This window comes from Astyanax mexicanus, chromosome 20 (genome assembly GCF_023375975.1).
Source record: "Astyanax mexicanus isolate ESR-SI-001 chromosome 20, AstMex3_surface, whole genome shotgun sequence".
Classification (NCBI taxonomy): Eukaryota; Metazoa; Chordata; class Actinopteri; order Characiformes; family Acestrorhamphidae; genus Astyanax; species Astyanax mexicanus.
In genome coordinates this window covers 33,799,522-33,822,863 of record NC_064427.1, presented here as the reverse complement: position 1 = coordinate 33,822,863, position 23,342 = coordinate 33,799,522, and the positions used below count along the sequence as shown (strand labels likewise).

The 23,342-nt window shown below is 35.6% G+C and overlaps 2 protein-coding genes across 3 annotated transcripts in view; both read right to left on the bottom strand.

Moving 5' to 3' along the window:
- The window catches only part of fez1 (fasciculation and elongation protein zeta 1 (zygin I)), a 29,488-nt gene extending 27,814 nt beyond the window's left edge, over window positions 1-1,674 (bottom strand). For both annotated transcript variants that reach the window (XM_007231120.4, XM_007231121.4), the window contains exon 1: window positions 1,391-1,674. The gene's annotated coding sequence lies outside the window, so the exon portion shown is untranslated. The remainder of the gene's footprint in view (window positions 1-1,390) is intronic.
- Window positions 1,675-11,027: 9,353 nt separating this feature from the next.
- Window positions 11,028-19,924, bottom strand: vps26bl (vacuolar protein sorting 26 homolog B, like). Its single transcript, XM_049468890.1, has 6 exons — window positions 19,431-19,924; window positions 17,898-18,054; window positions 17,547-17,711; window positions 17,228-17,403; window positions 16,625-16,767; window positions 11,028-15,824 (listed from the first exon to the last, which is right to left on the bottom strand). Exons 1-6 carry the CDS (start codon window positions 19,651-19,653, stop codon window positions 15,690-15,692), a joined length of 999 nt encoding a protein of 332 aa, XP_049324847.1. The 5' UTR covers window positions 19,654-19,924; the 3' UTR covers window positions 11,028-15,689.
- Window positions 19,925-23,342: the final 3,418 nt, after the last annotated feature.

The following is a 23,342-nucleotide window of genomic DNA, read 5'->3' as shown; positions in this document are numbered from 1 at the left end:
TTCATTGCTCTTCAAAAGGATATGCTGTAGATTACATACACATACAGCTTTGGAAAAAAATTAAGAGACCACTTCAGTTTCTGAATCAGTTTTTCTGATTTTGCTATTTATAGGTATATGTTTAAGTAAAATAAACATTATTTTATTCTATAAACTACAGACAGCATTTCTCCAAATAAATTCCAAATAAAATTTTGTCATTTAGATCATTTATTTGCAGAAAATGAGAAATGGCTGAAATGACTAAAAAGATGCAGAGCTTTCAGACCTTAAATAATGCAAAGAAAACAAGTTCATATTCATAAAGGTTTAAGAGTTCGGAAATCAATATTTCATGGAATAACCCTGTTTTTTAAATCACAGTTTTCATGCATCATTTTGTTTCAAGCTGTATGTATAAAGGCAATCTGCTGTAGAGTATATACACAAATATACACTCCCATGAACATACATTCAAATCTTTCAAACCCTTAAATGTAATTGTTAAAATTGCTTATTATTATAACCCCATGTAAATACTGCATATTTAGTGAGAAATATACTTTATATTAATAGCATTTAGAAGAATGTGTTCTTATATTTTAAATTTACGTTATATTTTGTTATTGTACGTATTCTTATATTACCTTTACACAATATAACCTTTACTTTATAAGATACTATACAGATTTAGATACTATATTTAATATATATTGTATTATATGTATTATAATATTACAATAATATCTACATGTCTCATTCAAAATATATCTATTGGGAGGGATATACTCCTGCTTTGTAAATATTTAATGTAGCTGGTTTCACCTGCTTAATACAACATTAGCATCATAATGATGCTAACAGGCCGTGAGCGTCGAGCTGAGGAGAAAATATGGCGGCACGAGATGACTGTAAAAAAACATGAGTGAGAGAAACCAAGCCACCATATATCAACCCTGCTAGATACTGAGTGAGGAGCTGTAGGAACTGAAGGAGCTGAATAGTTTTATTAATTTATAGTCAACAAAATTAAATACAAATCATAGACAGTGATAAAACACTGTTAATTATAGGAATATTACAAATAAACGTATAGATAAATATTAGCTATTTCCTGATATAGGTCTCTAAGGGCTTAGAGAGAAACTGTTTACACAGGGAAAGTGATGGAGATAATGATAGGAAAGGTGAAAGAGGAGGAGGAATGGAAACAATGGAAAGATGGATAGAGAGAACAGATAGATGAACGGATAGATAACAGAGGAGGGATGGAGAATGAAAGATCAAGGTTAGACGTTCCCTGGAGGAGCAGGAGCAGGAGGGAGAGTAGGAGGAGGATGAGATGGAGGGAAAACAATGGGGGATTGGAGATGAAGGGCAGAGAGAAAGAGAAAGAGACACATTGTTTTACCTTCAGTAGAGTCTTTCCTTGTTGTGTAGCAGGATAGAGAGAGAGCCCCTCCTTAGTCCAAGCAGGTCAGAACCACACCACCATCATGCAGCAGGATATGATGGCAGACACTTTCATTTCTCTCCCTCTTTCTATTTCTCTATCTTTCTTTATCTCTATAAATATCCCTCGCTTTTCCTGCCCTGCCTGACTGGCTCGCTCTGTTCCTCAGCCTGAAGCAGCCGCTTGTCTTTTGATCAATAAGCAGCAGCAGCAGCCTCCTCACCGAGCCTGCGCATCACTACGGAATCACCGCCCCCTCCAGTCCCTCCTCCTTCCGCGCTCTCCTCATCTACCTCATCATTCACATCACTCATTCAAGCCACACCCCCTTACCCCCCTCTCTCTCCCTCCCTTTATCTCTCTCTCTCCCTCTTTCCTTCTCTCCGTCTGGCACAGTGTGTACAGCCTCCATATTCATGAGAGAATGGAGGGATGCTGTGAGGGAGGCTTCATTCATTCATACCTTGCTCCTGCTGCCTCCTTTGTCACTCTCTGTGTACTATATGTGCTGGGCTGGTGCTTGGACCCCATTATTGCCACTTTTCCACTGCTGTCAATATTGCTAGCCATACTTGTAGAGACATGTACAGTACAACAGACCACTTCAGTTTCTGAATCAGTTTCTCTCTCTGACAGCAGTGGAAAAGACAGTTAAAAGAAGGGATACACAAAATATGTGGCAAAACATGTTTGGCTCTATGTTTACCATAACACTGAATGCCTTTGTGTATATTTACTCACATGTGCCTTAAGTAGTACTGCTGTGGTAAATTTATGACTAGCATTGCACTGCTGTGGTAAATTTATGACTAGAAAAGCACTTGATATAGCTAAATGAATGAAATACATCAATGATTAGGATAGCATGGCTAAAATCAAATACTTAGTACTTTAATTTAATAAATATTTAAAATTGTATTTTGCAAGTGCTGTTTCTTTGACAACAAGACAAAAAAAGAAGATCCATAGGAAAAATATATCAAAGCAGATATACTTACTAAAGAGTCTCCCACTGCTTATAGTAGAATTATTATTGGAATTAATATTGAAATTTAAATTCAGTTAAGCAATCATTTTATAAACCAAAACAAAGCATTTTGACTTATTACATGTCTTATAAAGGTGCAAATATATAGGCTCTAGATGGTTCTTCTGCAGTGGATGGCTTATTAAAGGCAGATTCATATGGCCTACTTTGTTTTCAACCCCATGGGGATACCAACATGTATTGTAACAATGTGCAAAAGGAGACTTTGTGCTGTGTACTTTGTACCGATCAGTCTTAATGTCTGTAGACAGCTGTGGAAAAGACAGGAAAAAGTAAGAATGCAGCAAATATTGTTTTAAAATATGTTTAGCGAGTAAGAGAATAGTGTACAGGGCTGGTTGAGCTTCCTACATTTTTCTGGTAAATTTACGACTAACATCGCACTGCTTACGTAAATTAGAATTAAAATGATTAGAATGGCACTTTGTAGCTGAATTAATTAAATACATAAATAATAAGAATAGCACTGTTAAGTGTTTAGCAAATATTTCAAAACTATAGTTTTGCAAATATTTTTTCTTTGAAAAGCAAGACAAAAATGCATTTAGACTACAAAGTGTATGTACTGTGAACAAAAGAGCTAATCTTATCAAAATCTTCTTTGGTTTCGGTTTCACAAAAAATATATTTTGGTGCGTCCCTAGACAAAGATATACTTACTTACGTGTCTCCCACTGCTAACAGTATCAATACATACTGGTAATTTAAACTCAAATAAGCAGTCCTAGGGACAGAAACAAAGCAAGCCTCATTATCACTAATGACTTCCATATGTTTTCTGAAGATTTTTTTATATACCACATAGATCACAACTGCTTTAAATAAGAAAACAACAATGTAATTGCCACAATGATAATAAAGAAGTTTTATGAATATTTAAAAACAGAACAGAAACATTTTTGATTTGTTTATCTTGCGTTTGGGGTTCTCTATGTCATTCTTTAACTACCCCATTCAGAGTGTAGATGCTTAGATGCAATTAAACAAGCCTATTTAAAAATCTGTGCACTGTAATAAAAAAGCATATTTACAACCATGTTATTTTGCATTCAAATGAAACACTATAAATATAGTCACAGATGCAGTATATGTAATTGGAGGACCATGGTAATATGAATTAATGGAGCAAGAGGACATACACATTTAGACCAGCTATCAAATCACATTCTACACTCACTCTCTCTCTGTCTCTCTCTCTCTCTCTCTCTCTCTCTCTCTCTCTCTCTCTCTCTCTCTTACACACACACACACACACACACACACACACACATACACATACACACAACGGTGACGCCACATCTCCTGCATGGCCCTAATCCCTGACTGGGCTTAATCTGAGCTTCACGCTTTAAAAAGCACCATGTACACACACACACACACATTCACTCAGACAGTGATAGAGACAGACGGTCAGACAGACACACAAGCACAGAGAAAACACACACACACACACACACACTCACTTTCTCCCAAGCCTGAATAGAACTGCAATCATGTAACCGTGGGGCAGCCCACGTGGTGCTGTGTTCAGGCTGTTGACAGTCGTGCATATGTGGCGGATTAGCATCTGATCTAGCAGATTATAGACAAAGCTTTCTCAAATTCACACTCACACCACAGTGAGCGTAGCAGCTGAGGAAGAAAGGAGGATGAGATACACTGGTGAGCTCCTTAATAGCAGTGAAACATCAAAGGATGATACACATTACTGAGTCACTCTATGTAGAGTCTTGATTATTTATAGTAGTGTAGTGGGATTTTATGCAAATCACGGCAATATTTATTTCAGACAAATTGTGCAAATATCTCCTAGAGAACTAGGTTTAAAAAGGTCTTTTTCTGAATAGTGGGTGTTGGTTCAAACAAACTAATACTAATAGAAGAAAAAGCTAATGAAATAATGTAATTAATTAAAAAGTTGCATTTTCTTTTTTAGGATCATGATTTTTAACCATTTTGAGGCCTCAAATAAAATAAACTCTACCAGTTCTATTAGTAATTAGTAATAATTACCAATATAATTAGTGAATTCATTAATAAATTAGTTAATAATCTGAAACAATTAGCAGTTCCATTTGCTTTAATTATATACAAAAAATGACAGTGCTTTCCAAAATAAACCTTTTTAAAAAATGTTATATATTTTATTTATGTGTATATATTTCATGTAGTTTATAAAATGTAAATACCTAAAATATTAAAATATATTCAGTATATTAACTCTAACAATATATTATTAAATAATTTGTAAAACAATAAATAAATTGTGCTTTATAAATATTTATAAAGCACATACAATAAAGAAATATAACAATAATAATAATAATAATAATAATAATAATAATAATAATAATAATATTTGTTATTACTACGGTTGTTATTATTAATTATTCTGGTGCATTTTATTGGTCTGTTTCTAATAAACTCAATAAAATATAAAAATAAATACAATTTAAATAAATACCTATCACGCAAAAACCTGGTTTTCCTTATTTACCCTGCCCCCCAAACACACACACATACACACCACTGATTCCGTATGAGAAACTTTTAGCTAAGCTTATTTCCATCAATGACATCATCCATCCATCTCTCATCGCAACCTCAACAACCACATCTAACCATGTTATAGATATCTAATTATACTGCATTTAAACGCAAATATATTGAACATGCAAATTGTTATGACCCAATCCGCACACATCCTTCTTAAATCTGACATCCAAGCAGACATGGTGAAGCGAAACCCTCTGTGTAAAAACTGCTTCTCGGAGATCATCATTTCCTCAGTTTAAATTTCCGCCCTCGTCGCATGATCTGTAATAAGGATGTGAGTGGGATAAACCAGTAAGCTTCTACTCAAGGACAAACTGGAACGACCTGATTTTTCCTCAATAAGGACAGCTCCTCCACCCCCTTTCCAACACACACACACACACACACACACACACACACACACAGCCCCCTCCATGGTGTAAAAGAGTCTGAGAGGCCCCGTTGCTATAGGAAACTGGCAGCACAACTGAGCATTGCTCTTGATACGGTTGCTGTGGTTCTCATTGAAAAACCTTTTTCTCCACTGTGTGTAATAGCTTCACATAGAGAGCGTGACGTCATGTGTGTACAGAGAGGCCTGTGATAGTGTAGTGTGATAGTTCCACTATGGTGCAAGCTATGGGCTTACAGTGACATGAATCCATACTGCAGTTTGGAACATTCATATCCATGAACATGGCACTGCCATGTTGGTTTCACTGATGCTCAAAATGGTCAGATGTAGTAGAGATTCTATTTCAGTGGTCCTTTTCCATTGATTGATTAGCAGAGATTCTACAAATGTATTTGTAAATTTACAGAACATATCTTCATGGTTATAAGTTGACAAAAATAGGATGTGCATCCAGGAAACCCCTTAAACATCATGGAGCTGAAAGAATTCTGCATGGAGGAGTGGGAGACAAAAAAGGCTCAGTCCCAGTTTGTGTTGGTCATCCTCTAGTCCTTCATCAGTCATAAATAACAGGAACAAAACACCCCCCCAACATTTCAGTGTCACTGCAGTACTGGGAATGGCTCAGTGACCACCAAAATAATATCAGCTCTGTGTTGGTCCAGTAGGATCTTGACCATTGGAGAGGATTTAGGATAATACACACACAATATTTTTGCCAAAAGTATTTGCTCACCCATCCAAATTCCCATTCCACCCATTCCAATCCATTAAATGCAAGATTCATGCAGTGTGCTTCTACAAACAAACAAACTACTAAACATTCCACAGTCAACTGTGGTATCAGCAGAGGTGGAAAAAGTACTGAAAAATTGTAATTAAGTAAAAGTACCTTTACTTTGCTAAAATTCTACTCAAGTAAAAGTAAAAGCCCCCATCTAAAAATCTACTCGAGTAAAAGTAAAGGATACTCAATTTAAACTGTACTTTGAGTAAAAGTTACATAGGTACTTTTATTTTATATGTATGTATGTGACAAAATACAACAAATCATAAATTAAATAAATATTAAATTAAATAATTTTATTTATAAACTTTAAATCGTATTTTTATAGTTTTACAGTTCATTATTATTTTTTAACTTACCATTGCTATGCTTTAACTGCTATTTACATGTTTTTTTTAACATCCAAGCAGATGTTACTAATAAAAACTTAATTTAAACTTATTATGAAAAACATGCAAACATACAAAAAAAATGTTGATTGGCGCATGCGCAGTGTCGTAAAGAAGCACATATCAATGGGTAGCATAACTCGACAGAACACCGGTTCGATTTACACAGTGTCTCTCCCGCTAACCGTAATAACCACTGCTGGGAAAAGTTCAGCTGCACTACCATGGAGAACAAAACATTTTTTTTTTTATTCAGGTTGTTTTTTCCCCCCAGCATTTCATTTTTTACTCAGTAATTGGTGAATTTTCCAATGTAGTGAAGTAAATTACTTGTGTCAAAATGTACTTGAGTAAAAGTAAAATTACCTACTTTAAACATTACAAATTACTCATAAAATCTACTCAATTACAGTAATTTGAGTAAATGCAGTGTTGGGAACGTTACTTTTAAAATGTAATCCCTTACAGATTACTGATTACATCACTCAAAATGTAATTTGTAACGTAATCAGTTACATTACTTCAAGTGAGTAACGTAATCTGATTACTTTGGATTACTTACAATATTGTATTGTTTAAGCCTGAATGAATGTAGCAACCACATCTTGAATATTATTGTTTTATTTTTCCTTCCAGTTAATAGATAGACAAATAAAACAGCCTTTTCAATCATCCTATAAAAATACTTATGAAACCATTTAATCAAACAATTTTATAAAACACTTCTATAAATTGATGATAAAATCATTAAAAACCAAACAATGTAACAACAACTGTAAGCTAACTATTTGCAGGTTTGCCACTTTCTGCAGGTGGATTTTTTGCCAGGATTATCTAGGGGTGTAAATCACAAGATTCATTACGATACGATACAATACGATTATTTTAGTCAGCGATACGATAATGTACAATACCTCAAATTATGTCTTTATACGATACAATTCGGTCCAATAGGATTTAATGCGATTACAATCTGTTCCTTTTCTAAGAACTCACAAATGCAAACAAAATATAATTTGAATGTTTTATTATTAAATGTCAAATGCAGTGTAATCATAAACAGTAAACAATAATTCACTTCAACACTTTAATTTCCATTATTTAAGTTCCATTTGAGAACATCAAATGCAGAAGAAAATGTAAAAAAAAAAAAAGCGCCTGTTATATTTAGAGTTTACAATGTGTGTATGGATGTTGGTGATGAATAGTCAATCATTCTCTACATTTCCTGATTCAGTAGGGTCTTGACAAACAAATTACAAAATTTGTAATTTATATCACAATGCATTGAAGAGTTACACTGCATTATATTAGGTGTCCACCAGGCGTCTCCAAAGTGTTCAAAACCTCTCCAGTAAATCTGTCTCTATACAGCCAGAGTTTGTAATTTTTTTGTTTGTTTGTGATGAAAGTCTATTTCAGAGTAATATTAATACTTTTTGATGAAATGACAAACAAAATCACACGTATGCGCGCTGTGGGCGCACTTATGTTTTGCAGAGGGAATTTGGTGACAGCGGTTAGGCATGCCCCTCCCCCAGCCATTAGGAGACCAATCAGGGAAAATTACGTACCAATGTTTTCGTCTAAGGGTGGACTATTGGTTGAAATAGGTGTCAATCACTTTTGTGACGCTGGAGAAAGGCTATGACCTGATTTGATTGGATTGGATTGATCCAGCGCTCACGTTATTGGTTCAAAAGACGATCACTCAAGAAAAATAGTGGTTTGTGGACCGCTGAAAATAAACGCATGTTTGTGAGGAGAAGTGAGCAGGCGAATAAAGGACTTTATGGATATTTTATCTGCGGTTCAGTGCTGTACTGTGGATGCTGTGATAGTAAGTGAATTTTCTATAATGTAATATGATGTTATTTTATATACTAATAATATTTTATAAGGCTATTTTGTTGGGGAGGCGTGTTCCCCATGTAAACAATGTGAAAAAACAGGCTGTTTTCAGTTGGCGATTTCTGGCGACTGGTTTCATGTAGATGGTTGTAAATTTGCATGCAGGTAGTTAAATTAGTACTAAAGAATATGAGTCGGTTATTTGGTCGGTGTGTTTAGAATATTTGACGCTTATAAGCATTCTACATTACATAGTCAGAACGGGCCCGCCGACGGGCTAGGGGGCGCTTCTGCAGTGAAAACATTCTGAGCAGGAGGTTGTGAATCATAGAATATTCTGATGTTGTGATTTATGTGAATGTGTTTGCGTTTTGTCAGTGTTGGATTGGAAGACCAAAAATAGGAAAGTACCGCAATGTAATCCATTTATTTTAGCAGAGTAACTGTAATCTGATTACCATTTACTGAAGCAGTAACTGTAACGGATTACAGTTACTCATAATTTGTAATCTGATTACGTAACGCAGTTACATGTAATCCGTTACTTCCCAACACTGAGTAAATGTAATTAGTTACTTTCCACCTCTGGGTATCAGTGGTATTACAACAAAGTGGAAGTGACTAGAAATGAAAGTAACTCAAGCACAGTCAATCCTTACCAACCTACAAACTTCATGTGGCCTTTAGATGAGCTCAAGATACACTTGAGTGTAGAAAGCTTTATGGAATGGGTTTCCATGGCCAAGCAGCTCCATCCAACCAAGTCTTATTTCACCAAATGCAAGGGAGGTGAGCAGATAATTTAGATAATATAATGTACATTACAACAGCTATCTGACCGATTCCTACTGTATTACTGCCTATACAGGCCAGGCTTACCTTCAGCAGCCTGAGGATGGACATACCCTTCTTCAGCTGTGATCGATACTGACAGCAGCAGCTCTTCTCGCTACTACAGTCTTCAGTCTGAGAAATACAGTCGTCAGCACCACTCACACACTGATCAATACTGATACATCCGCACCAAGCCACAGCACTCCTATAATGGAGACACCACACACACCTTTCAGAACATGCATCTGTAGCCATCTGGACTGGATGGGGATTTAACGTAAGTAATATGTACATATAATATTGATCAGTGCATATAGCTTCTAAAGTCATAAATCTATGAAGATTCATATCATATTCATATTTTGTTCATATGTAGTTAATAGTTCAACCTTTGAAGATATAAACCACCTCTCTACCACCTCTCAGGTTAACTGTAACCATTACTGCGTATTTATTTTCATTATTACACAATAATATATGACAGAATAGAACATACATCTAAATATAAATATATATATATTTATATATTCCATTAATACAGTCAGTTGAACATAAGAGTAGGTCTGCCATCTAGTGGTCATTATAACATATTTCAGAAAGAAAGGGGTAAGTTGTGCTAAAAGATGTGCTACAGACTGCAATTTAGTGCTATAGCTCTTTAACAGAATTTCTTTTTTAATAATTCCAACTGACAGGTCATTTAAATATTATAGTTCTTCTTACACACGTTATTATACGTCTAAGGCCTATAAAAATGTTTATGAAGTGTTTTTGCACAAAATCACTCTTTCAGAACGAGTCGTTTAAGGGCTCTTATACAAATAAGTTGTTGCTGGCCTTGTCCCATGTTTATGCGGAGCATTTACCACACATTAGTTTTAGCTTTTGCTAAAAGGCAAAACACGAACAAGCTAGTTCATGTTTAACTGCAATAGAAGTAAAAAATATTCAAAAATGATTTAAAAGTACTTCCATCTCACTCATTCGCTGACTTGCCACGGACAGTGGGTACAGATCCCTCCCTCAGACGAAGCATGGTGCTCATAAAACCTGAATACCAAATGTTAGATCTTCAACTAATGTAGTGGGTAGAGCTCTGGTGGGGGTTGATAGGTGAGGGGTGGTGCCAGGGTGTTTCTATGCAAGTTTGTAAATTCTTGTACAAAAAAAAAAAGAAATAAAATATATTGAACATGATTCCAAATCATCGGGTATCTCCATTTTTGTTGATTTTTGGTTTACTACATAAATGTTCCTTACACTGTGTCAAAATTTATTGATGAATGGACCAATGGAAATTCTCCAAAATTACCTGATATAAACTCTTTTTATATCTGACTTCTATCAAAGGGTAAGTTAGTTTTATCTATCTGCTGTAAAGTTGCTGTTTTGGACACTATATAAAAGTAATAAAATAGGCACTGTAAATTTGATAAGTTATAAATTATATTGTTTTATAAGCATCTTTAGGTATTTGAAAAGAGGTTTTGTGTCTCAGTTGTACAAAAGTTCAAGTGAAATATACTAAATCATGCTTAGCTATCTATTAAAGGTCACACTGAGGCTTTTTGACCAAAAGAAATTGGATAAAGAATCTGGATACCATAAACACACATTTTTTAATTAAGGCAATGACAGAAATATCTATTTGTCTGCCTCAGTGTACATTCAGACAACTCACAAAGAGACACATAAAGACATGTAGTGCAAAATAAGCATTTCACAAACACAAAAGATGAAAATGTCAGAGGGCTGTTTTAATCAGGGCAATCCAAGTAAAAACACATTTTCATTTACAGAACACAGAATACAAGCAGTGACAGCACTGTTGGAGTGTTTGTGTACTGCACACTTCATATTAGCATCTAGCAAACTACAAGATTTTTTTTATTCCCTTTTCACTAATTTTGCAAGTACCTTAAAGCTCATAAGCAATTTCTAAAGACTTTATTTTAAAATCATATATACTTTCATATCTGTAAATAAATTTGTACATACATTATATTAATATAGAAGTATAGTTGTTTGTCTAATGCTGTTCAAAGCACTATTTATTCCACACAATAATAAATGATTAGGGTGTTAGGAACTGGATCCTACTGCAAGCAAATAAAATACATTTTCTCCTTGCTTTCTGAAAAAGACAAACTTTGTTCACCTGGAACATGTACATAAGAATGGTCTTGATTATGGTCTCCACAAAAAAAAAAAAAAAAAAAAAAACTCAACACACTGGTTTTTATGATGTTTGGTTGAAAGTTTTGGCCAGGCAAGCCCTCCTGGAGTAATCTTTCATTTCAGTAGTGTTTTTAACATGTCTTCTGTGACTTCAACATGGGAGTGTCTAAAATACTCTCTAATATGCAAATTGTCAAATGGGCTGGATCTGAAAAATGTTCAATCTCTCACGATTGGTTTCTTTGCTAAATTTCATTTAGCAAGATCACAGCTACAATTCTGCTTGGTGGTTAGTTAGCAAAATAGCCCCCAAAAAAAGAAAAAAACAAAAGATAGCAGCAACAACAACAAATAACGGCCGGTTTGTTACAGTTCTCATTTAAAACCCAGTCAGTTTTTTTTCCTGTCAGTCCAAAACCAGCTACTGACAATTTATCTGTATTGAGTTTGGGGGAAAACACTTATATGCAAAAGTTCTTTGCTATGGAAGCCCATTCCCGCCACCTAAAAAATAAAAATAATCCAGAAAAGAAATTGTTTATTATTATTAAGTAAACTGCTATCTCAATATTTTGAGATACTATCTTAACATTTTGAGAAACTATCTCATAGTATCTCAAAATATTGACTTAGTATCTCAAAATATTGAGATAGCAGTTACTTAATAATAATAATAAAAAAAATTGCTGGATTATTTTTCTTTTTTGGGTGGCAGGAATGGGCTTCCATACTTTGCACATATTGCTATTAAAATCAATATTATTTACGTTTCTAAACCCACAAATTAATTAATTTGTAATGTGTCATATTTAAACTGAATTTTATCTGCAAACTAACTCTCATAAAATGCTCATAAAATCTCTTCATATAAAGCAAGCTAACAACTATAAATTGGAAGCAACAACTAGCTTATAACAAACGAGTTATGACTCGTTGACTGAGGAAAAAATATTTAGCTAGTTAGCTGATTAGCTTACTGAGACAACCAAACCATTGTATACCCATGGCCACATTTTGCAGTTGAAATAAACATCTTTTCCTTTTTAAGTAAAAAAATAATTTATTTGTAATTTTTAATCTCTATATTCAATCTAAATGACTGACAAATCTAAATGACAAATTAATTACTTTGCTACATCGTAAGTCTACAAGCTAGCATTTCTTACAGTTCTCATTTAAAACACAGTCAGAGTTTTTTTTTTTTTTTTTCAGTCCATAACCAATTACTGACAAAACAGATCTGTGTTTAGACTGGAAAAAAAATTTTGGTTTGCTAATTAACTCAATAAGGCTTAAAAGCAAAGGGCACATGAGCTTCTGTGCAAATAGCACAGATATAAAATCAATATCTATGTAATTACCTTATAAACCCAACATTAATTTAAATTGTCATTTGTCATAAAGCTCTCATAAAAACGTTTCATATAAAGTTGTCACCAAGCTAACAACTACGAACTAGCAGCAACAACTAGCTTATAAGAAGCAGAGTTATTAGCTAGTTAGCTAATTAGCTCACTGAGGCTAACCACATCAAGGGCAAGTTTACCTCTGGCCATATTTTGCTGTTGAAATAAGTTTCTTTTCTTTTGCAAATACACAAAATAATCGATTTCTAATGTTTAAACTGGGTTGTAAATGCAAATCAATTCAATCTCTCATAAATGACAGGGTAACAACTTTATTACCTTGCTATATTGTTAGTCACCAAGCTAGCAGCTACATGCTAGCAGCTACAAGCTAGCAGCAAAAACAAGTCAGAACACCACTGTTCTCGTAAAAAAAAAATCTGAATTTTTGTTTAGACAAACCAATTATTGAAAAAATTCAAAATTCACGTTACGCTTTGTAAAAAGTGCTTAGATAGCCAATTAGTGCACTGAGGCTAACCTACCTAGTGTTTCTATTATTTCTCATCAGCACCTACTCGTCTTAACTCTAAATTAGTGGTACTGAAGACACTTTAAAGAAATGACTGAAATTAAGAGAAATTTTCATCTACCAGACCATGAGCGCCCCATTTATCTGAACATGCACACATACCATAAGCCTTTTTCTGGAGACCAACAGAAAGGACGGCAAAAAAGGACTGTCATCAAGAAACTACTGTCAGAACCAAAACAGATAAGATGTCCTAACTGCGCTGAGAGTAAACACAAAACTCCCTCAAAGCTTTACACATCAAACAATGATTTTGAAAGCCAGAAGATAATAGTTCCAGTACTCTGCTGAGAGGAAGCTATCAGAGGGCCAAATTCTTAACCAAACCAACCATGAAACACAAACATTTCATTGTTTTCATCAAGTGCACTCTTTAAAATAAAGGTCACAAAATAGGTTCATTCGAGAAATATCACAGAACTGGTTTGAAGATGATTGCTTTTGTTTTCTTATAAGCAATGGTTCTCAGAATAGACCTCAAGGATCTCTAAATTAAGCATTGTACAAGCTGGATTGGAGCTAAAATCGACCAGTTTAAGAGGCACTGACCTAAAATAACTTTCTGTGAAATTTTTCAAAACGTTTCTGTAAATAAGTAAACACTTTTCGTAATGTCTATGATGTTAAGAAGCTCCACACGATTATTATTATTTTTTTTTTAGAATTGTACATCTAAGCCAAGATCCATTTAGGAACCTTTGTTTTTAAGGGTTTGGGTTTCACAAATTATGCTACACTGTGGTGAACACTGAAATTTCAGAAGCTTTTCCAATGACTAAGAGCTCACACATCATTTAAAGCTGTTACAGTCAAACACCTCTATTAAATAGCAAATTCCATGAGAGTTAGTTAACGGTTAGGATTTCATGAGGCAGACAGAAAAAGATCTCCAGTACTAGAGAAGGTGAAAAATTGGTAGTCAACGATTAGGCACAAGAATTAAGACATGATTCTATTAAAGCCACAGTTTCTATTAAAGAAACTGTGGCATCACATTTACAGAACAATAAGAAACACTGAATGAGGATGAGGCATGCCTACAGAACAGGCCCGAGAAATGGCATTTCTCAGTCAAACGCCCTTAGAACGTGAACATGAATATGAACCCATCAGCCGAAGTTTTAATACTGAACTCAAAGTGTGATCGACTGAGTTAGAAAAGTCACAATTGAATCAATAGTTTGGTCCTGCTCACTGCTACATTAAACCTGCAAGCAGCATCCTCCTTAAAATAAGGTTAAAACCCCAAAGTGCTTTGACAAGAAATGGAAATGGCAGCAAATTCAAAGGAAGAAGGCATGTACTGGAATGCATAAAAGTAGTCAGAAGTAACTTTCTGAAAAAAGAAAGAAAATGACAAAAAAGGAATTGAAATGCAGTAGTTAAAAGCTAGTTCATAACTTTACAGTAACTAAACAGCTGTAAAAACAGAATATCAAAATATCTTTAAAAAAAAAGTAAACAAAAAAAAAACTGTTTTACTATGAAACAGAGGTTAAACTGTAGTTGGTTTTTCAATTGACTGCACAAGTGGAATTCAATTAAAATGGAATTAATTGAGAATATATTGGCAGATGAGATACATTTATCGTTAATAAGGAATTAACAATTAACAACTTGCCTTTTTGTATCCCTTTTTAAAAGCTACTTTTAGAGCTTTCTGCTTACAAAATCCTACGTTCAGGAATGGTGAAGATCATCATGCCATAGCTGCACGTCCATATACATACATCATCTGCTCTCTCACAAACACAGACACACATTCGTGCATGCAAACCCACACATACACTGATGAGCCAAAACATTAAGAACTTTTATGTAGAATGATACTTGGATGATCCATATTGCGAATCAAAATATCTTTATTAGTTGTACCACATATAACCAGACTTTATCCTGCCAGCCTCAGATAGCAACTGAAAAGCTGGTTCTCGTAGTTAACATGCAGTCTGAAATGGTCAGGCATTGGCATGTGGGAGTCTAATTTATGTGCGAGGGAACCAAAGGCTAACTTTCCTAGATCAAACCAACAGAAAGGCTACTGTGGCACAGTAAAATCTCATAACACATATGGCATCACATCAAGCACCTACATTAAACGCAAGAGCCAATTATGTGTGCAAAAAACAAGTCCTTTTACCTGTTCAATGTCCTGGATTTATGGTGGCAACTGTGAGTTGTCTTAATGCTTTGGCTCATCAGTTTACACTCACACACACAGTCACATACACACAGGCTTCTCTCTGCTGTCAGCTGTTGAGAACGAGATGATGTGGTTGGGTTCAGTTGCTGTCCTCCTTGGCCTGGGCGAGGGCTTTCTCTGCAGTAGCTGATCCTTCAAACCGCTGGGAGGCGATGGCAGCTTGATGAGACATGCTCTTCCTCACAATGTCACCCTTCCTCCATAACGTGATCTCCTGCAAGATCAAGACAGTTATGGTCATCAGTGCACAGGAAAAAGTGGCCTGTGTGGCTATGTTGCAGGTGATGTGCTGCTCTCCAGCATCAACAACACTATATTCTCCTTGAAATCACTATGACTATCACCATCACTATTTTTTTTAAGGTTTTATGGCTTGCTTTCATCTACTGAACTCTCATTATTAAACTAACGCTACCTACGGCTTAGTTTTTTATAAGAAAACAGTAAGTAATTTTTCCAATGTGTCCAACACAGAAAAATAGAGAAAACGTTATAAGTACTTTTAAGCAATCAAACACATTCATTTCATTTCTCAATACGAAATATCCTTTTTTGTAATCAACAACAGTTAACGTGTTTTTGAGCTCTGTGTTTGATAGCTCTACTGATACTCAATGTACTGGGCTGAGTGATGAACTCTCGAGAGGGGTTTCTGGTCAGAGGTGTTAAACCCCTTTACTCTGCTTCCTCTACGAGTTACTGTTACAAATATGCATGTTTGAGTCAGATATGGTTTTAAAAAATGTGTTAGCATTTTATCAGCAGTTTAAGTCGATTTCCACACTGGATTAACAGAGTTCTGCTGCCATCAGTTAGGTCTCTATCACCATCTTAAGGTTAAATGAGGATTTGCAGAGTCTTGTGACTTAAAACTATGCTTGCAAAAGGTGGATCATCTCATCTTTCACATATTAGGCCTGAAAAATTGTCCGATACCGATACATGGCTGATCAAACCTTTCATTTATACTTGAGAACAGAAACTAAATTTGAAACAATGAAAACAGACATGTACCTGCTGTTTGAAGTAACGTCTCTCCTCTTCATCAATGAGCACTAGGTTGAGGTAATAGCGAACAGAGAACTTCTTATTAATGTCTCTCATGGTAGGAGTCATCTCATAGCCAGCCAAGAAAAGGCGGATCGGGATTGATTCCCCTGCACACAGGAACACATAACGCTAAGAAAAAGCTCCAGATAATTGTGTTTGCTGTGCTGTGGCACTGAAGACTTAAGAGTTAAGATGAGATAAAATTAACTGATCATAAAACTTATTTTAGTAATGAAAACAATAATCTGACTTGTTGTGCAGGGCTTCTGTAATGTGCCTTGAATCATCTCTCAACATTAAATGTTCAATTTTTTTTTATAACCAACAACATTAAAAATGCTACAGAACTGCATTGTGGAGCTTAATACACATAAGAGAGTGAATTGTAACAAAAACATTAAGGAACAGTTTCCCAGACAGGAATTAAGCCTAGTCATAGACTATTTTTTTCTTTTCAATTAAAAGTCTCCATTCAAGACCAAGATTAGTCTTAAGCCTTATCTTGGAAAATGCCCACAAATGTAAGCTTATTCATAGCATACAGTATTTAAAAATCATTCACTGTACCTCTGACCGGAGCTCCATCCATAATTTCGTACTTAGCAATGGTGTCATTTTCGTGATAAACATTGGGCCCAGTCCCTGTCGTCTCCCTCTTAATGATGTCTATCTCCATGTGCTTGATTTTAATCCGCACCAGAAGAAAATAGATCTTGCCTACTATCACATCCTTCAGATGATACCTGAGGGAGAAAAGAAGATAAAAGAACATGCATATATATATATATATATATATATATATATATATATATATATATATTAAACTACTTAAATGTGAAAAGTGCTTAACATAATAAGCAATGTAATTGACACGTGTTAAACCTACTTAGACTTATTGTACTCAAACTCGATGTGCAGGCAGTCCTCAATTCCCACTTCCATCTTAATAGAAGAGTTCAGCTCTGGATACGTGCTGAGCGTGTGCACAACAATGTCCATCTCTTTGCTGAGGTCATTCAGCCTTCTGCTGACGGTCGCTCGTAGAAAATAGCTTGAAGTAAACAAATACAGTTCAGATGAAACATCACATGAGTACAATAGTCAGAAATGAGATGAAAGACTTAATGACATTTACAAATAATATAACAAATAAATGTAATAAGGTTTTTTAAAGTCTGCTGTGCTTCACTTCAATTTGACTAAACCTTTTTTATTAAACTATGAGCACATGTCTTACCGGAGTTTGACATTCTGGCCCGTGTAAGACTCGTACGGCTTCTCCACATGTGTGAACTCAAAGTCAAAAGTCTGCGATTGGGTCATCTCACCTGGCCGAGCCAGATCTTTCACCAGAGACACAAACTCATGGTGGTTTCCTCTGTCATAGTACAGCTCTGAAAACAGACAATATGAAACGAGAAAAAAATGTTGTTGTTTGTTTTTTTGTTTTTTTTTATTAAATGGATCAAGGTAAATTATGAAGGCCATAATAGCTTGCATCTCTCTCCCTCTCTCATGCAGATATTCAAGCAATCTAGAAATATTTGGAAATATTTTGACAATGCACAATAATGACGATGCATATCATTATAGTTCTGTTTTTCTACTTTGATAAAATATAGAAAACTCAGAAGTAATAGGACTGGGCGATATGACTAAAATAATATCACAATATTTTAACGATAACGATACTTTTGGCGATATGACAATTATTATTTACGTTATTTTGAATTGTATTATTGCTTGCAATATGATATATGCCTAACTGAGATATTTAAAAAAATAATTTTATCAGATTTGTAACAGAAGTCAATGATCCAGAATGTCATGATACTAATAATGCACTCCAAATATCTACAAATATCCAGGATTAAAGTAAAATAGATGATACTGGACAGATATAATCTGTCTCTAGTAGATATATCATGGGTAATTAGAACAGTGGGATATTTTCTTTTGCTAGGGGTGGGTAATATGGCACGATAATTCAGGGTATAATATCGTTCACGATATTTACATTTTTTGGCGATATTATCATGTACGATACGATATGGCACACCCCTACGCTGAAATAACAAAAAAAAATGCAGATCAAAATAATGCAAAGAAAACAAGCTCATATTCATAAGGTTTTATGAGTTCAGAAACCAATATTTGGTGGAATAATCCTGTTTTTTTTTATTACAGTTTTCATGCATCTTGGCATGATGTTCTCCTCCACCAGTCTTACATGCTGCTTTTGGAGCTTGGTTTGATGGCTTGTGATCATCCTTCATCCTCTTGACTATATTCCAGAGGTTTTTACGTAAAATAAAAGAAACTCATCATTTTAAAGTATGTCTTATTTTTTTGCAGAGCTGTATATGAATGAAGTGTTCCCAGGGAAGCGCGCTCTCGTCACGTGCTGCAGGGCTAAAGGGCAGCTGGTAAAGCGCCGCTCGCTCTCTCTCTATGCTCGCTCGCTCGCTCTCTCTCTCTCTCTCTCATTTTCAGGATGTCACAAGTGTCACGAGACTGAAGCAGAAACGGTCCTGCCATCGTTAAAATGAATTAAATCAGTTTAATTCCTCCTACACACATTAATGAAGCATGAAGTCAAATCAGGCAGCGGGTCCTGCTCTAGTCATCACCAAAATAAACACAGGCCAGTTTAGTGTTATCGTTGGTTATCGTTCGGTTCTGAACCGGTTCTGTTGCTGCAGTGTGAACGCAGCGCTGTTAAACTATAACACAGTGTGTGTGATCAGATCAGTGCGTTATCGATACTCACCGATCTGTCCGATAAACTCGATTTTGATTCCCTGATGTTCCAGTCTTTTCCCCGGAGTCTTCAGCGTTATGTTGACTTTCCCAGCGACGGTCTCTCCGTCATAAAACAGAAAATACTTGTCCTTTTTTCCATCCTCCGTCTTATGCTCTACCTTCTTCCGAGTTTCGGCGTCATTCAGAACTATGTCTATTTCGGCGGTCTGGCCGAAGCTGAAGAAGCTCATTCCGGCGCCGTTAGGAACTGAGGACCTTTTGTATTCTCCACTAAACTAACACCTGATCCAGATCCACATCTAGACCCCCGCTCTCTCTCTCTCATACACACACACCGCCGCCCTGCTCCTCTCACTGCACCAGCATCACTGTATAATAACCAACACCGCAGTCCGCTTTAATTCACTAACAACACCAGCAGCTGCAGCAGCTCAAGATCTGATTCTCTCAAACAAACGCCGTGAAAGCGGAGACGCTCCGAGTCTGCCTACGAAGGCCACAGGAAGTACTTTTTCCAAAATAAAAGTCTTCAGCTGTCAGTGGGTCTCAACCAAAAAAGTCACGCAGCTGTTTTTATTTTAACTCTGTTTGTTTTTAGTTTTAGTAATATCCACCTTTATTAAATCCAGTGTGGAGAAAAAAAACAGTTTCTCAGTACGATCATTGAGTTTAAAGGTTTCTTTGGTTAGACTAGTTTTGTCCACCAGACACCACTGGAACATAGCTACAGAGCCCCTAAGGCAGGACTGGGCAATTCATTTTTCCGATGGGCCACATAAGAAGTTGCAACGGTTTTAGAGGGCCAGACTAATATATTTAGCTCAGTTCTGCCCAGAACATATATACTGTAGGCCTATACAGCATTTATAATAACCCTAAACAACTTTACACAAAAAATAATGTTTTCCAAAAGACCAGCACCACTTAACCTTATACAAAAAATTGAAATAAATGCATTTGTATGTCTGTTCTAAATCAATAATAATCTTGTTGTGCTCAGTGAAAGAAATTAAGCCCGTGCATTAAAGTCATGCTAAATATCTGGTTTGAAAATGCGAAGGACAGCACACAAGTGATCAAATCTGTTTAATAAACAACTTAATATAGAGTTGTCTATATATACTTTTAGTATCCCATTACTCCAAAATGATACAGTAATATCACTTGAAACATATCTCTTGAATACACGAGAAAGAGAATTTCAAGTTTTTCAAGTTTTATAGGACTGCAAACTCTTGTCTTATTTTTCAGTATTTTTACTTTAAACATACATAATGAATACAATTAACAATGTTCTTCGAAATGTAAGTGGTATCATTTGATATTCTTATTTTATAGGACAAACATTTCTAAAATGTTACACTGTTCCACAGATAGGTTGCTGTCTTTTTGGTATGCCTGCTTAAATTATGTTTAATTAGCTGTAAAACTAGTTTCTGTTCGATTTCAATCTGTGCACGAGAAGTGCCAGCCTCCGCTCCTCCAGCTCCGCCGTGCACGCTGCTACCGTAAGACTGTTGGTAAAGGGAAAAAATTAAAGCTTGTGCGCGAGTCTAAACGGTGTATTACAATCGTAATACACGTAATACAATCGTTTAGACTCGCGCACAAGCTTTAATTTTTTCCCTTTACCAACAGTCTTACGCGGGCCGGTCAGAAAAAGTCAGGGCCGATTGTGGCCCGCGGGTCGTACAATGCCCTAAGACATGGAAAAAAATTAAGGTGTGGGAACAAGAACCTGGTAATGAGATAAATAAAGTGTGGAAATTAGATAATTAAGGCATGGGCATGGCCACGACTTAGTGAGGCGTGGGAACGAGTTAATTTAATCGTAGCCATTAAGGTGTGGCCACAGGGTCCTTTTGTTTCACCGCTACGAGAAATTGTGTGTTAAAGATTATTAGGTTTGCTAACTAAAGCTACAGGTACATTTCATCCATATCAAGTAGAAATATTTCAAATTGGGTTTAGGTTTTTACAGCATCTGTGTAGTATTCTGAGCATAAAAAAAATTGACTTGTGTGGTTGGATGGAATTTGTGAAAGATTAAATGGTATGCTTTAACGTGCTACAATGTAAAACAAAATGTAAATTCCTACTACACTCTAAGAAAAGTAAGTACAGATTTGTACTTAAAAGAGTACAAAGCTTGTCGCTGGGGCTGTACCTTATATTGAGGTACAAAAAAGTACCTTTCAGTGAAAGTCCTTTTTTGTACCCATGGTTTTTGTGCCAGTAAAGATTATAAAGATTATAAACATTATCATCAACTAAATATGGCTCAAAAACTTGATGATGCAAAATTGACTGGCTTTCAAATAAAAAATGTGCAATTAAAATATATATTGTTAATTAGTACAGTGATACAGAATACTGAATGTACCTTTTGTTTGGTTAAATGGTACAAATTTGTACTTATTGCTGTTAAAAATTACTTTGTACTTCAGAGGGAACAAATCTGACCCTGTAAAGACCAGTATTGTACCTTGGAGGGTACAATTATGAAGAGTGTACCTTTGAGTACAAAAAAGTACTCATATCGTACCTCTGTTTTTTAGAGTGTACTTTCATACTTATACATTATTATATCTGTAATCAGTGTTGGGAAGGTTACTTTTAAAATGTAATCCCTTACAGATTACTGATTACATCACTCAAAATGTAATTTGTAACGTAATCAGTTACATTACTTCAAGTAAGTAACGTAATCTGATTACTTTGGATTACTTAAAATATTGTCATTTTTTTAAGCCTGAATGAATGTAGGGACCACATATTGCATATTATTCTTTTATTTTTCTTTCCGGTTAACAAATAGATAAACAAATAAAACATCCTTTTCAATCACTCTATAAAAATACTTATGAAACCATTTCATCAAACAATTTTATAAAACACTTCTATAAATTGATGATAAAACCATTTAAAACCAAACAATGTAACAACAACTGTAAGCTATCTAAAGGAGAAATATATCGCCCCTCTCTCTCTCTCCCTGCTGAACACTGTCGAGTTAACTTCCAGTCGAGCTCCGCAACCACAGGTTAATACCCGGGTTTGTAACTGAGCGCGCGGCGCTACTGCAGGAGAGGAGGGTACTGATTGGATGAGTACCCCACTTATCCCGCCTCTCCACCTTCGCTAAAGTAGCAGTGATTGGATCTCTTCCTAACTGGTCCCTACCTTTCACAGAACTAAATCAGTTCTGATTGGATTTCGTCCCTGCCAAACATTTTCGTCTCGTTTTTATTCGTTGACCAAAATGTCAGTTAATGTCGTCTCGTTGTGTGTGCGGAGCCGCTGTCTGCCCCTCCTCCCTGTGTGTGTGTGCAGCGAGACGGGAGGAGGGGCAGACAATTCCCTGTCATATCAGAGCGATTTCACCGCAAAATGTTATTTGCGTTTTGCCAGTGTTGGATTGGAAGAGCAAAAATAGGAAAGTACCGCAATGTAATCCATTTATTTTAGCAGAGTAACTGTAATCTGATTACCACTTACTGAAGCAGTAGATGTAACGGACTACAGTTACTTATAATTTGTAGTCTGATTACGTAACGCCGTTACATGTAATCCGTTACTTCCCAACACTGTCTGTAATATATATTATATCTATTCATCTATGTCCTTAGTTCTAGCTAAGTTTGTTATGGGGCTGTAGCTCTGATTCTGTCTTAGAACAAACCAGGAGCAAGGGCCAAAAGTGTTGAGCATGGGTATTTGTATTAAAAGTCTACATACACTATGCTGAATTTGTACATTTGAACTTAAATTGATAGCTAGTAGCTAGTAATCTATTTAACATTACGTACTGGCATTAATGACATTGAATGTACATTGGGAGCTCACTGTGGTAGTTTCCACAGACAGGACACAGTATAACGTAACACAGTATAACGTGGGTATTCTCCTCCCTCTGTCT